The sequence below is a fragment of the Lynx rufus genome, unplaced genomic scaffold (genome assembly GCF_022079265.1).
Source record: "Lynx rufus isolate CCGP_SWC_20201006 ecotype Redwood Valley unplaced genomic scaffold, mLynRuf1.p SCAF_36, whole genome shotgun sequence".
Lineage (NCBI taxonomy): Eukaryota > Metazoa > Chordata > Mammalia > Carnivora > Felidae > Lynx > Lynx rufus.
Genome location: NW_025814852.1, coordinates 3,794,200 through 3,808,796, shown reverse-complemented (window position 1 = coordinate 3,808,796; position 14,597 = coordinate 3,794,200). Strand labels below are relative to the sequence as shown.

The following is a 14,597-nucleotide window of genomic DNA, read 5'->3' as shown; positions in this document are numbered from 1 at the left end:
TAAAAATAAAAAGCATCCGACATAAAATTGGAGCCGTTTACGGCGGCAAGTGACCCAGAAATTGTAACAGTTGGCCAACGTCACGGAGAAATAGCAGTGGCAACGCGGACCGCCCTGTCCTTGATGTGAGAAGGGAGACGCGAGGCGGAGAGACTGCAGCACTCAGGCCTGGCCGGGGCCTCGAGGAAGCGCACAAGGCAGGTTTCCGGGACAACCCGCAATTCCCGTCATCCGCCAGAAACATTTTAGTGGCAGTGACAGGGCAAGCGTGACACCCACAACACCGCAGTGACTGAGGGAGGCCAGGGGGTGGGGGGGCTGTCCTGCCCCAGCGGGCGGCGGGCTGTGCCCCAGGCTGCCGGGAAGCCAGGCGCCAGCCAAGGGGGTCCTGATCCGGCCTCACCTTCACGTCCTGCCCGCGGCTGCAAGCGACCTTTCAACTCTGACCAGGAACCCGAAGAGCAAGGGGTCTTGCCGGAGCCGTGCCCCCCGGCAGGCCCCCGGTCAAGCCTAACTGTGCCCGTGCCCGATGCGGGCGGCGCCGGGCCTCGGCGATGTCCCACGACCGGACAGAGAAAGGGAGCGGCGACAGGCCATCCGCTCTGACGGCTGGGGTCAGGGTGGCACCCCTGACGGACACTAGGCCAGCCCGTCATCAGTCCCGGATGCCCCGGTGACTCTTGGGCACGGTCACATACCTCAGCTTCTTCACGACGGCGGGCCAGCCCAGCAGTTGTTCGTCCCACAGGTACTCGGGGGACAGCACCTTGGTGGGCTTGTGGTCCAGCAGGTACCTGTTCAGGTGGCTCTCGTCGTGCCACACGGCCTCGATGCCGTGGGCCCGGTCGACCACCGTGGCCTGGTGACAGGCCGACGTGAGCCTCAGAACCTCGGCCACCGACCCCCCGAAAAAGCCTCCCGCGTAGTAAAAGTCGCCCTCGTCCCTGGGGACGTGCGCCTGGGACTGCGGCCAGCGCTCGTAGGTGAAGGCCTCGCGGGCCACCCCGTAGAAGCCGGGGTGCAGGGTGCCGAAGAGCGGGGACGGGATCTCCACGCCCACGTGGTCGCGGAAACTCACGTCCACGTCCGCGCACACCGGAGAGTCCACCTCGTGGAGGAAGCGCCGCCGGGAGAAGTTGCGGATCATCTCCACGCGGTGCACGGACACGTCCTGCCGGCGCGAGTAGCTCCGGACCTCCAGGACCCCCACCTGCCTCCCTTCCCCGAGGGGCACGCGGGGCACATCCCCCGGCCGGTCGGTGAACACGTAGCAGGTGACCCTGTGTCCCGCCATGAAGTGCTTCTCCGCCGTCTGCAGGAGCAGCTCCAGGAAGGCCACGTATCTACAGGGACAGGGGACAGGGCGGGAGGAGGGTCGCTGCCAGAGGCTGGCGGCAGGAGCCCAAAGCCGGGGGCCGCGGACCTGTGCGCCTTATCGAGGAGGCAGACCCTGGGCTGCTTAAGGAACAGCCGCTGTCCTGGCCTGTCCTGGGCGAGTGTGCCCGCGGCGCCTCCCTAACCTCTGCCCCGGGGGACGGGGGACCACCAGCGCCCCATCTTACAAAGGGGAGCGAGCCTGAGGCGGAGGAGGCTGGAAACCCGTGCAGCCTCGAGTCAGCATGCTGGAGCCAGCAGCGCACCCCCGTGCCGAGCTCCCCTGGCAGACCCCCTCCACCCGCAGGACCCGCCCCTGGCAAATCCCCTGCAGGTTCCCCCCTGCTGTGAGGGAGTCGAGACCCTCCGGGCACAGCTCTGGTCAACGTGCCCTCGCAGACTTCGCAGAACCTGCAGGGCCGGCCACCTGCCCCTCTTGGCTCAGTGGTCGGTCCCTGGCCCCCCAGGACTGTGTCTGCCCCTGCAGGGCCTCCCTTGAAGGCTACTGGGCCCTCAGTCAACGGCAGGTATTCCGAGGAGGGGTCACCCCCCATCTCCCCCAGATCAGGACTCAGGCCCAGCCTGTGGCCAGGGGAGGCCAAAGAGGGCCCCTGGAGGAAGAGGGGGCTTGCTCGCGCCCCAGCACTGAACCCGAGCGTGAAAGGTTCCGGGTCCAGGTCTGTATCTCCCCAACCCCAAGAGGTTGGAAGTCTTCTCCAACCGCCTCCCATGGCTGGTCCCTCTTCGAGGGGGCTCGCTGCTCCCCACCCTGCACACAGCAGCTCCCCCGTCATCGGGCAAGTGCGGTGAGCCCCTCGGTGACAGTGTTTTGAGCAGGCCCTAAGGCTGCTTCCCGGTGCCTGGCCCAGAAACCCCTCCCACAGGGAAGGTGGGCACTCCGTGTCAATAGGGGACATGCACACACACACACACACACACACACACTCACACACACACACCCCTGCCCAGCCACCAGTCAGGTCACCAGGGGCAAGCCCAGACCCAGCCGATGTGATCGTGGGTTCACAGCTCGACTCGGGGAGTCTGGTTTCCTCTGAGGACATGCCCACCACCTGCCCACCTGTGCGCTCACTCCTCTGTCCCGGCTGTTACTGGCCATGTGAAATTCTGGAACGAAAGGTTGGGCCAGTTTCAGGTGGAATACAAAATGTAGACACTGCGGGGAGGGCTGAGACCCAAGTAACACAGCAGCTTTCCGGGGGAGATGTGCGTCCCCCAACATCCCCGCCCCTGCCAGGCGGCCCTGCCGCCCCACACCCTGCACGCCAGCCACGGTGTCTCCCGCCGGGGTGCTGGCCGGGGTCCAGCGTCTGCCATGACCCTAATTGTAGAGGACCTTGTTTCAGATAATCTAGAACAGGGTGTTATGCAGACATCGTGTGTGATACCTTGTTCCAGTTACTGGCATGTTTCCTACAGGATGTAGAAATGAGAAAGAGAACAGTGATGGGCCCGGAGACACCCCATAATCCCACCGCTGACCTCCACCTCCCCTGGCTCCCAGGTGGGTCCTGGGCGTTTGAGTCGGCATCAAAGTGGGAAAAGGGTGCTTGGCTTTCCGCGGCATCGCCCTCGGACGCCCCGGTGTCGGGGCTCCAGGACTGACCGGCTAGAGGTCACCTGCTTAGCCCACACGCGTGTCCAGACGGGCAGGCTGCAGGCCCCGGGCGCTTCTCCCTGCCCCTCCGCGTCAGCTCTGTGCTGCCCCTGCCCCTCGCCTGGGGGCCGTGTGGACTCCGCTCCCTCCCGCTGCTCCCTCTGCCGCAGGCCGGCGGCCACCACGTCCCCAGCCGGAGAGGGAGGGCCGACGAGAACACCCGCAAGCGACGTATTTCTGGCGTCTGTGCCCGGCTCGAGGGGCACCCGCTCCGGTCAGCTCCATGCGCACACACCCCGTCCCGTGCCCTGCTGAATTCTCAGCCCTCAAACTGTGCCGGGTGAGGAATAACACTTCACGTCGCGCTGACTCACTGGGACCGTCCCAGAGCCGCATGACGCGGGCCCCGCTGTTTACAGCGACAGATGGGAGCCGCGGCCCGGTGTCCGTTCACTCATCCCCGCACGCGTCAGCACCCGTGTCTGTCTGCTGCCGTGTGCAGGCACCCGCACACGACGGTGAAGCCCAGTCACCACCCCGCCCTCGAGCTCACAGCCTAGGCGGTGGGACGGCGTCTCCCCCACAGTGAGCAGCTGGGGGCCACAGAGGCAGAGCATCCCCACCCTCCCCAACCTGCAGTGACCCCCGACTCCTGGCCCGACATCCGGCGCCCTGCGTGAGCTGGTCCAGACGCCCTCCCCTGTGGGCACCCCTCACCCCACTCCGGCCTCCCTAGGGCCTTCCTCCAGGGAGCCCATGGAGCCCCGGCCCCTCAGAGGCCCCTGCCGCCACCGCCCCTCCCATGGCCCCCACCCAGGACGTCCTCATCTCCAGGGTTGGAGCCTCCTCAGGCTCCCGTGCGACCTCAGGCTTTGGGTCGGATTGTCCGGGGGACAAACCCACAATAGGGCCATGCGGCACGGATCAGCGGCACGGACTCCCCCGGGGAGGGCACACAGCCGTGCCAGGCCGAGGACACGAGGCCCAGCTGCCCTTTGCTAGGGAGGCCTGTGTGCCTGGCACATCTCCTCTCCATCCACCCAGGAGGAGAGCCTGGGCCCTGTCCACGCTGACGTCACTCCACGCCCAACCTCAGGGCCAGGTGGGAGACTGAGGCCAGGGACCGGCCCAGGATACGTGAGGTGGGCAGAGTCCAAGCAGTGGGGGTCTCCGTCCTAGGCCAAACTCAGTCCTCCCCTGGGGTTCGCCCTGGGAATAAGACCCCTGAGATCCCGTCGCATCCCTATCAACCCCAAACGAGGTGGGGCTGTTATATCTGGATGTCCCCAGACCGTACAGGCAAGCAGACACACACACACACACACACACAGACACACACACACACACAGACACACAAACACAGACACACACGCACACTGACCACCCGGCAGCGGCTCAAGGGGAGTCCACCCTGGAGGGGGGAGGTGACACCGGGGCAAGAAGGGGATTGGAGGCAGCTCTGCCACAGGGCAGGGGGCCCAATGTGCTGGCAGCATGACCAGGGCTCATACGTGGGGTGGGGAGACGTGCCAGCCTGATGGCCAGCGGGGTCTCCCGGGTACCCAGGGGGCTGCCTGGGCTGGGCACTTTCCCGGGGCACCCGGAGAAGTCGGGGTTTGGGGTCTTGTGTCCGCCACCCGCCTGGAGCTAGAAGGAGACACCCCCCCTAGTGGGAGGGGGCTACGGGACAGGCTTCAGCTTACTCCTGTGTAAATTGGGCTGCATAGACGTGGTGTCCCAAGGGTCCCACAGGCTTGTCTGCTGGCCCTGGACCTCCACCCCTGCCCCAAGATGCTCCTGGTCCTGGGAAAATGCTTTCTTCTCCCTCAAGGTCCTTCTGAGCGGAGGGCAGCCTGGGGGCTTGGAGGACCGAGGACCTGGGTGGGCAGCACGTGGCCGAGCAGCGGACCCTGGTGTGGGGACCGAGGTCAAGACCCTCCTTGTCGGAGCCCCGGGGCCTCATTAGGAAGGGCTTCCAGAGGTAGTGCCCTGACTGGGGTGACGAAGCCTTAGGAATGAACGGGGCACCGGGCCGGGAGAGGTGGAACGGGGGACAGGGGAGGCTCCTGAATTCCTCACACCGCCCCTGGAGCCCGCAGGTCCTGCCCCTGTGCCCCCCTAGGGCCAGGGAGGGCTGCTGCCTTGACTACACCCAAAGATGTGTGTTTTGTTTTCTGGTTTCCAAGCCTGGGGCTGTCATGCCGGTGCTGACCACCAGGGGGCAGGCTGTGTCCACTGTGCTCAGTGTAAGCCTCTGGAGCGGGAAGGGACGCTCAGCGGTCAAGCTAGGCGTCCCCTGCCCCTAACCCAACATGTACCTCTTACTATTAGTCTGCATGTCCACAGCATGAGCTGCTCAGAGGCAGGTAGGGACTCTGAGATCCTCTCTGGACACATCAGCTCCTGTGCCTCTCACCCTGCGCAGGGCATGTGTTGGGCCCGGGGGCCGGAATCAAAGGTCCCGTGAGGTCCCAGCCCTGCAGGAGCTCTCAGCCCAGAGGGGGAGGTGGGTCAAGGCACAAGAGGGAATCCGTGTGAAAGGAAAGACCAACACTGTCGGGAAATGAAGCAGGGTGAAGGAGAGCTGCCAGGGGCCCCTGGGTGGAGGGGGGTCTCACAGGCCTCCAGGGTGGCCCTGATGCTGGGACCCAGAAGGACAAGAGGAGCCAGTCCCGCACACGTCTGCAAGCAGTGTGCTGTGTGCTGCGGGGACGAGCAAAGCTGCAGAGACTCGGAGGCACAGAGGGTTTGTCTGGAGAGGAGCTGAGAGGAGCCAGTGTGGCCGGAGAGAGCTCGGGAGGGAGGAGGGCGGGCCCGGGCCCCAGCCTGGAGGATGGGCTGTTGTCTGTGCTGGGGGACACATTCACCTTACTTGGACCACCTCACACTTTCTGTGCCAGTCTCCCGGCTCGGCTCGGCTGGGAGCCTCAGCCCCACGGTCACCCAGGAGGCCAGGGCTGCAGCCTCAGCTGAGGCTCGACTGGGGCAGGGTCCGCCTCCAAGACCGCGACCGGGCACGTGCCTTTGGCAGGATTTGGCTGGGACTGGTGGTCTCAGGACTTCTGTGTCTCAGCCAGGAGCCTCTGCAGGTTCTTGGCACTGGGCCTCCTGGGGCAGCTCATGTTATCTGCTCTTGCTTCGTTAGAGAGAGACACACACACAGACACACACACTGACACAGAGCCAGAGAATGGACCCGGGAGAAAAGGAACCCAGAGACACCACAGGCATTCATGAACCAGCTTGGAAGCGACACCCATCGTTATATTCTCTCCCTCAGAACCGGTCACACGGGCCTTCCACCGGTTAGGGGAGGGGATGTCACGAGGATACAAGAGGCTGTGTTAGTAAAAGAGGGCACATGTCGGAGATAGAGACCCCTGTGCATGCTGTGACACCACAGCCTGACTCCAGCCAGGACGCGGCCGGTCCTCCCGTGGCCCAATGAGAAACCGGGAGATGCAGAAGGCCGGACGGTCACACCACAGAGGGGAGAGCATCCCTCACGACCCAGGGCCAGAACGGTTCACAGGCCTCTGGGCCAAATTTTGCACCAAAGCCAGTGCTTTCCCCGGGATGGAGACCAGACCCGTCCCAGTCCAAGGGAGGTGGCCCCCACGGAAGCAGGCGTCAGAGATGTGGGGTGTCCTGGGGAGGGACTCGGGCAAGTGAGACCCGAGGGAGGCAGCGGTGGTCGACTTCAGAAGGGCAGGTTTCTGGTCTGGGGACCAGCCGCCCGGGTGACAACGTGAGGAAGCAGAGGTCCCCAGAGACAGCTGTGACGGGCTCCCGTCTCCGGGAGAGAGTCCTCAGGCAGAGAGGAGGGACCGGGGGCTCCTGGGGACGCTGCCAGCCTGCTGGGAACCGGCCCCTCCGGCTGTAGGTGCACCCAGGTGGCAGAGGGACCTGAACGGGACAGCGGTGCGTGGCCGGCCTCGCTTTCCCCATCCAAGGCCAACGTCCTCTGCAGCCCTTGCCACTCCACCCCTCGTCTCAAAGCAAAGTGGTCTCTTCACTCAGGTTCCCTGGTGCCCGTTCAGGACAAGGATGCCTCCCGGGAAGAAAGAGGAGAACCGGCGGGGCTCACCCAGCCCGGGGGCCCTGGCAGACAAGCCGGCACTCGGCCTGTGGGCCACGGCCCTCTCCTGCCCCCACCGGCACCGTCTGCCCTCTGTCCCCTGACCCCACCTCCCAGGAGACGAATCCAGCCCGAGGACCGCCTCGGGGCCGGCCTGGGAAGAGCTGGGTGGAAGGACAGGTGAGGGAAGACACAAGGGGTGTTCTCGACTCCCAAATCTGACGACCGAAGTCTGGGAGGCGAGAGGAAGATGGGAGGAAATGCAGGGTGCGCATTTGCACGTCTTCCTAAGAGGAGAGGTGGGTGGGTGACCCAGGGACTCGGGCAGAGACCTGACGCCTTCAAGGGAGCCGGGAGAAGGATCTGAGAGAACCAGAGCAAACCCACAAAAGCACAGGGGCGGCGGAAGGAGCCGGAGACATCTGTGTGCAGGTCCTCCAGGGCCCCCACCCTTCTCTCTATGTGTGTGTGTCTGTGTGTGTGTGTGTGTGTGCGTGTGTGTGTGTGATGGTTAAAAACCTTGGTGAATATGGCTTACGTATCTTCTTAGGGTGAGGAGGGCCATGGGGACGGCGCTCCCCCTTGCTGGCTGCGGGTCAGAGGCCGCACCACCTCCTGGGTGGGTCCGGGGCTCGCTTTTGGGATCCAGGTGCGTGCACACAGCGGGGAGCAGACAGGGTGCTGAGGGCAGGCATGGACGCATCCACAAAGGAGCAAGGACAGCAGCGGTTTGTGTCTGGGGGGTGGGGCAGAGGCTGTTAGGGTCTTGTGCTTGGATTTGGGCACTGGGGCTGGCAAGGCACAGCTGTCCCGGTGACGCCCCCTCAGGGCGCCCGAGTCCACCTGCCCCTGGGGGAGCACCTGCGACCCTCCTCTCTGCCTGAGGGCTCTGTCCTGCCCCAGGGGCGCCTCCTCTCCTGCCAGCCGGGGCCAGCCTGCCACCTGGGAGCGCAGGTACCCCGAATGCCCTGGGGACAGGGCCGGTCCGGGTAGGACACCGACTCGCAGCGGACTTGAGCGCCAGGCCGCCACGGTGCTCCCCCTCCTCCTCCGGGCTGCGTGGGCCCAGGTCCTCCTCTGCTCAGGGACCACCCTCTGTCCAGACTCCACACGCTGGCACTTGGGGCAGGTCGTCTGGACCTTCTGGACTCGTGCTTCCTTGTCGGGAACGTGGGCAGAGCTCTCCTCCCAGACTCACCAGAGGGGACACGGCCAGGAACATTCAGACCCTGCAAAGGAAGATGCCACGTGGGGGACCTATCGGGTCGTGCTCACTGGAGAGGTCACGGTGCTCAGCACACAGCAGGGACCTGAGTTCCCCAGCTGAATTAGGGAAGGAGGAAGGGAAGGAGGGAGGGAGGGAAACCATAGAATTGGGGTCCACACCAGGTCAGGTCAGAGGTCCGGTCAGAGGGCGTCACAGCTCGGGCCCTGGAAGGGGGCACGGGACACGTCCTTCTGTCCCTCCAGCGCTGACCTTCCTCCACGTGGGACCTGCTGACCTCCTGGATCGTCTCTACCTCCTCCACAAACAACGCTGAGTGTTCCCAGAAGGGGGACAGCGGGCAGGGGCCAAGGAGGGGCTTCCGGAATCCTGTGCCCTGGGGGACTCTGGGACAGCCTTCCAGGTGGCCCTTTTATGTCCTCCAGGCACCAGGCCACGATTCTACCTCATCTCTCAGGGAATGCGCCAACCCATCTAGAAGGCCCGTTACGTCCCCATGTCACAGATGGGGACACCGAGGCTAATAGCACAGCCTGGGTCACTAGTAAGACGAACTGGGTCAGGAATCCTTGACTTTGGATTGTTCTACCCGCGGGCCTGCATCTTGGCGTCCTGGGGCTCGGGGTCCCTCTTCCTGGGAAACCCCACCACCTGCCGAGGGTCCCCACCGAACTCATGGGAGCAGAGCTGACCAACCTGCCTGGGGCCCCACATGGGGCTGGGGAAGGGCCGACTCCGGGCTCTGGGGGCTCTCCCAGTACTGGGCCAGCCGGTCCCCTGCAGGACGAGGACTTCTCGCTGGGGATCGGCTGGGGCCTCTGCTTCCTCACGTGGATACCTAGGCTGCCAGTCCCCAGACCAGAAACCTGCCCGGCTGAAGGTGACCAGCGCTGCCTCCCTCGGGTCTCACTTGCCCGAGTCCCAACCCGGGATGTCCCGCATCTCTGACGCCTGCTACCACGGGGGTCAGCTCCCCTTGGACTGGGACGGGTCTGGCCTCCATCCCGGGGAACGCACTGGCTTTGGCGCATTATTTGGCCCAGAGGCCTGTGAACCTTTCTGGCCCTGGGTCGTGAGGGATGCTCTCCCCTGTGTGGTGTGACCATCCGGCCTTCTGCATCTCCCGGATTCTGTTTGGGCCACGGGAGGACCCGCCGTGTCCTGTCTGGCTTCAGGCTGTGGTGTCACAGCACGCACAGGGGTCTCCACCCCGAGACCATTGTCACCGAAGGGGCCTCCATTTTCCCACCTAATCCTTAATCCATTGTGATTTCAATGTCAATGGAGAAAAAGTCTATTTCAAACGGCCACAAAGTACAAAAATGAATCTGTCTCGTCTGAAAATTCGGTACAGACCCAAAGGTATCTCTTGTGAGATTGCACTTGAAAGAAACCTCCAGAGGAGGTAACAGAACATGGAGAGAAAGCAGACTGGGGGTTCCCAGGGGCTGGCGGGGGCACGAATGGGGAGCGAGGGGTCCGGATACACGGTGACCCTTGGGGACCGAGATATTCTGCAGCAAAATTCTGTGGCGTGGTTCACGGCGTTGAGAGCGTACCCAGTGCTCAGGAATTGCACAATGTAAAATAAATAAAACTTTTTATTGAAGATTAATATAGATTATAACTAATGAACAAATAAAGTAACAGCTATGAAGTAGAAGAGAACAAGTATAAGGGAGAAGAGGAAGAGATATTCTGGTGGGGGGTCGGGGTCAGGGATTGGAGAATAAATTTGAAATAAAATATAACAAAAATAAAGTAAACACCCCGTGTAGGCCTTCAGGCCCTTGATTTGTGACTGCCATCCATGTGGGAGCAAGGGCGGGGGCAGGGGCGGGAAGAAGGGCGTTGACAGGGGCGGGGACAGGGGCGGGGAGAAGGGCAGTGGCAGGAACAGTGTTGGGATCAGAAGCAGGAAAGGCGGAACCAGGAGAAGCGGGAGCAGAAGCAGGACCCAGCTCACTCTGCTCAGGTGCCCGCTGTCCCCGCACAGGTCCCAGGTCACCTGCTGGCTCTCCGGCCCCTGCAGGAGTCGCTCCAGGCACCACCCCTGCCTGCAGAGCAACCGAGGCACACGATGCTGTTGGGTTGATCTCTGGAGCTGCACCAGCTTCTGCTCCTGTCCCAGACACTTGAGAAGGAAACAGAGTGATGGTTGCAGGGGCTCCAAGGCCTCAGGGTGAGAGGAGGGAAGGTCCCCCACCCCACCCAGCGCCGGCCTCTCCAGGGGCCTTTGCAGAGACACAACTCACCCCGGAGCCTCCCCGAGAAGCCGTGGCCAGGAACGCACACCAGGACCTCTGCCCCCCTGCAGGCCGCAGCCCGGGGCTCTCAGTTTCTGCTCCTGGCCTCACACCAGCCCCCGGGCGCTCCTCCATTGATGGCCCGGCACCGCCCTGGCCCTGTGAACCCACATATTCCACCCCCAGCCTTCTCACCCTCGGGCTCTGGCTCCGGGGGCTCCGGGTCCTCATCCCAGGACCGGTGAACCAGGACCCTGTGGAGGGGCCAGGGCGGTGAAGGAGGCCTTCCCAGGCCAACTCCAGGCCCTGCTGCCCGAGATCTCTGTGCGGCCACTCTCTCCCTGGGTCCAGGGTGGCCCTCCTGGGCGACGGGACACTCGCACAACTCTGTAGGACAGGTGAATCGGGATTCCGACAGTCGCCTCCCGATTTCATCGGTTGATTTCTGTAAAGACAGTGACCCGCGGACGGCCCGGAGACATCACAGCCCCGCCCAGCCATCCTCAGTGTCCTTCCACCCTCCCTCCCCGCTGCTCCCAGATTGGACACAGACCTGAGTGTGCACAGACCTGCGCCTGGGACACAGTGACATCCACCAGCAGGGCTTGGGATGAACCTTGGGGACGAGAGGACCACCCCAGCACACCCTGTCCCTGCCCTCCAGCCTTGACGGGGGTGTGAGCCTGACCCGCCCACCAGGCATCTGACCCCTTCATCAGCCTGCACCTGCTCGGGTGGGCCCTCCACACACGACACCTCCTTCCACGCGTGCACACACACACACACACACACACACACAACGGGAGGGGACGTGGGGCCGCACAGGTCAGATCAGAGCGGTGTCGGGCTGGACTGGATGTCTCTGGGTCTCCTGTGTTACCTTTGGGTCCCTGCGAGCTAGAGACCTGAGGCGTCCTGTGCACGACCTGACCCACTGTCTCCAGGGTCGGGAAGCGTCGCAGCCACGGGCTCCCCCGAGCCGGCAGCCGCGGGACACGGGCACACAACAGGAGAACATGTTCGTCAGGCAAAGGTGTCCCAACGAATGAGCCCAGTCGGGCGCTGTCTCCAGAATGTGGGTGCCTGGTGACCTGGGTTCCGAGTTCTGTTGGGGTCTGTGACCAGGGAGGTGAGGTCACTTCCTGGGGTCCCCTTACCCGGCTTCCTGCTCCTACAAGAGCCCCTCCCAGGTGGCAAAGGAGTCCCCTCCACCCCATGCCCTGTCCCTACAGTGACACCAACACAGCCCAGACACGTCCCCGCGAGGCCTGGTGCGGCCGGTGCCGCGGCTTTGGGGCCACAGAGCTGGGTTCAGACCTGGGTTTTCCCCCTGACCAGTGCTGGGACCCTGCACTGTGCCTCCCGGGGCCCCCGGTCACCCGTCTGCAGAGTGGGGTCCTTGTGGCATCTACTTGTAGGGGCGCCATCAGGGAGCCACCTGTAGACACGTCCCGTGCCTGCTATCCCATGAGGCTCGTGGGCACACGTGGCCGTGGAAGGACGAGGAAGGGGTTGGCCTGGCACGGAACACACTCACGCGGGCCTGGGTCCTCTCTGGGTCCAGGCACAGCCACCCCTCCTGCCTGGGTCCCAGGCCCAGGGAAGGTGGACGTGAACTCGTTCAGACCCTGTGCCCACCAGACACACATGCCAGGGGCTCCATTACGTTGGGGCTCGGGTCTCAGAGCCTGGTCTGGGCCTACGTGCTGGGCGGTCCCCACTGTGGCTCCCAGCCTTCCCGATTCCTGGTCCCACGTGCCTCTGTCACCCCCTCCCCTCCCGGGTGGATGGCCCATGTGACCGGGTTCTAAGGGCTAGAATATGATGACCGGGTGTCATTTCTGGGCCGATTCATGGAATTTCTGGTTTCCTCTCTCGTGGGTCCATTCTCAGCCTCGGACTCTGTCTCTCTCTTTGCGTCTCATAGGCGCAGGTCCTGTGGGCTCCAGGGTCCAGGTGACAACCCTCAGAAGCCTCCCTTGTGGCCCGTGTCCCTCCCCTGGCCCGGTGCTCAGGTCCCTCACGAGGCCTCCTCGCCCCAGCCAGGGCTCTGCCTGGGGAACCACTTGGGACACTGTCTATGCAGCCCAGTTCAGGGGAGGAAGCTGAGTCCTTCTGTGCCGTAGCCCCGTCCACACTTCCTAGTTCCATGGGCTCAGCGTGGTGGACGCAGGACCCCAGGCCCCGTCCTCCCCTAGTTCCTGGCAATCCCCCCGGACACCTTGGGGACCCCCTGACCCTCAGCCGGCATGTGTCCCTCCCCGTGCTGTGGGTCCCGGGCTTTTGCCAGGAATCCTGATGTCCCTGCCCCATGGCCCCACTGCCTCCAGCCTTTCTCTTCTTTCCCCCGTATTACCCACCCCCTCCCAGTGTGGACTCCCCTCTGATCTCCAGTGGGACAGTCAGAATATGTGTGTGTGTGTGTGTGTGTGTGTGTGTGCACGCGCCTTTGTGGAGATGCCCAAAGGTCACAGCCTCACACGGATGGGGTGCATAGGGACCCCCGAGCATCTCAGGGGCTCTCATTCCCAGGGAGAACCCCATGTGGGGGTAGAGGCTGGCCTAGGATTGGAGACCAGCTCTGCTCCTTGGACCCTGCACACCTCACTTGTCCTAGGCCAATCCTTGCCTCTCCTGACCTCAGTGTCCCCCTGTCCCTGAGGGTCAGACGGGGAAGTGCATCAGCGTGGCCGTGGCCCAGGCTCACCCCCGGGGGTAGGTGGATGGGAGGTGCCCCGGGTACACAGGTCTCCCTCTCCACGGTCAGCTGGGTCTGTGTCATGGCCAGGTATGCCCAGGGACCGGCACTCAACACCTGTGGATGATCCAGAGGTGACGCTGACGTGCATGACTGCAACCGCTCCCCACCTGGCTGGTCCACCATGTTCCCACCTCCGCCAACTACTCTGGAACCCCAACCTTCCTGAGCCCCAGAACCATGCCCTCCTCCTCCAGGCAAGCCTCAGGGTGTGAGGCCAGGTGGGTTGGACATCTGGGGACATGACACCAGTGACTACACCCATCCCACCCAGCTGGCCTGGACCGCAGACTCCACCCCAGGGTCCAGGTGCTTGGACCCTGTGGCATGACTTGGCCAGGGCTCCTGGAGGCAGCAGTGGAGGCCGACTCAGGGCAGGGAGAAGTCGGTCCGCCCCTTGCCCTTCTCCTTTCCTCCTTCCGCCTTGTCTTCCTGACAGGACCTTGGACAGAGGGCCGGCCTGTGCCTGGCTGCAGCCCTGGGCGGAGTCAGAGGGTGGGAAGAGGCCCCTGGAGGCCAGGGGGCACCTCCAGGAAAACCAAGTGTCAGGGGGCTACTTTAACTGGCCATCCCCGGGGCACTCAGTGATTTCAGCCCTTTGTATACATGAGCCGTGACCCCGGGACCAGGTCCTGGCCTCTTCCTCACCCCAAGAGGGCCTCATCCTCCCCAGCTGAGGCCCCGTCGGTGGCCGGCCCTCCCTCCAGCCCCGACAAGACCAGCTGCTCCAGAGGCTCTACATCTTTCCCGGCTGGAGCCCGAGCAGCCATCAGGGGCCTGGATCCGGGCCCTGGAGCCCCTCAGGGAGGGCAGGTGAGACCGGGCAGGAGCCAGGAGAGGGCCGAGTGGAGGCTCCTTGAGGTCATGGCCTCCTGCTCAGCCCAGACCCAGGTGTGTGCTGACCCCTATGGCACCTGGACCCCAGCTGCCGGGCAGGCTCGGGGACAGAGACCACAATGTGGCTCCTGGTAGCTCACAGGTGTCCCTGTGTCCTGTAGCTAGACCTGTCCTACCAGCTGGACTCCCTCCTGGTCGGCCAGCAATATCTGTGGCCAAGAGGAACAGGCCACCGTCAAGGTCTGGGAAGAATGAGTGACCAGGCAGAAGGGGAAGGCTCGCCCTCGGCTCGGGTGGTCCCTGCCGGGATGGCGGGGGCTCTGGAGGTGGTTTTCCAGCTCTCTGCTGACCAGCCCTGTGCCCAGAAACAGCTGCCTCCCTTCTCTGGGCCTCACTCTCCTGCTCTGTGAAATGGGTGATGCAGAGCGATCACTCCCACGGCAGGAACAAGGCGGGACCCC

The 14,597-nt window shown here is 64.0% G+C and overlaps 1 protein-coding gene across 1 annotated transcript; it reads right to left on the bottom strand.

The window, feature by feature from the left end:
* Positions 1–655: 655 nt before the first annotated feature.
* LOC124522340 (uncharacterized) lies at positions 656–14,069 on the bottom strand. The gene is made up of 7 exons (XM_047093717.1): positions 13,948–14,069; positions 10,653–10,795; positions 8,992–9,072; positions 8,548–8,607; positions 7,609–7,751; positions 7,080–7,234; positions 656–1,343 (listed from the first exon to the last, which is right to left on the bottom strand). The coding sequence occupies exons 1-7, from the start codon at positions 14,067–14,069 to the stop codon at positions 656–658; spliced, it is 1,392 nt and encodes a 463-aa protein (XP_046949673.1).
* Positions 14,070–14,597: the final 528 nt, after the last annotated feature.

Coding starts and splice junctions, on each gene's coding strand:
- LOC124522340 (XM_047093717.1), bottom strand. CDS start 14,069: ATGGCTGCTCGGGCTCCAGCCGGGAAAGATGTAGAGCCTCTGGAGCAG. Junction 8,608..8,991: donor CCATGTGGGGCCCCAGGCAG/GTTGGTCAGCTC, acceptor GGGAACACTCAG/CGTTGTTTGTGGAGGAGGTA. Junction 1,344..7,079: donor TGCCAGGGCCCCCGGGCTGG/GTGAGCCCCGCC, acceptor CTGTCCCTGTAG/ATACGTGGCCTTCCTGGAGC.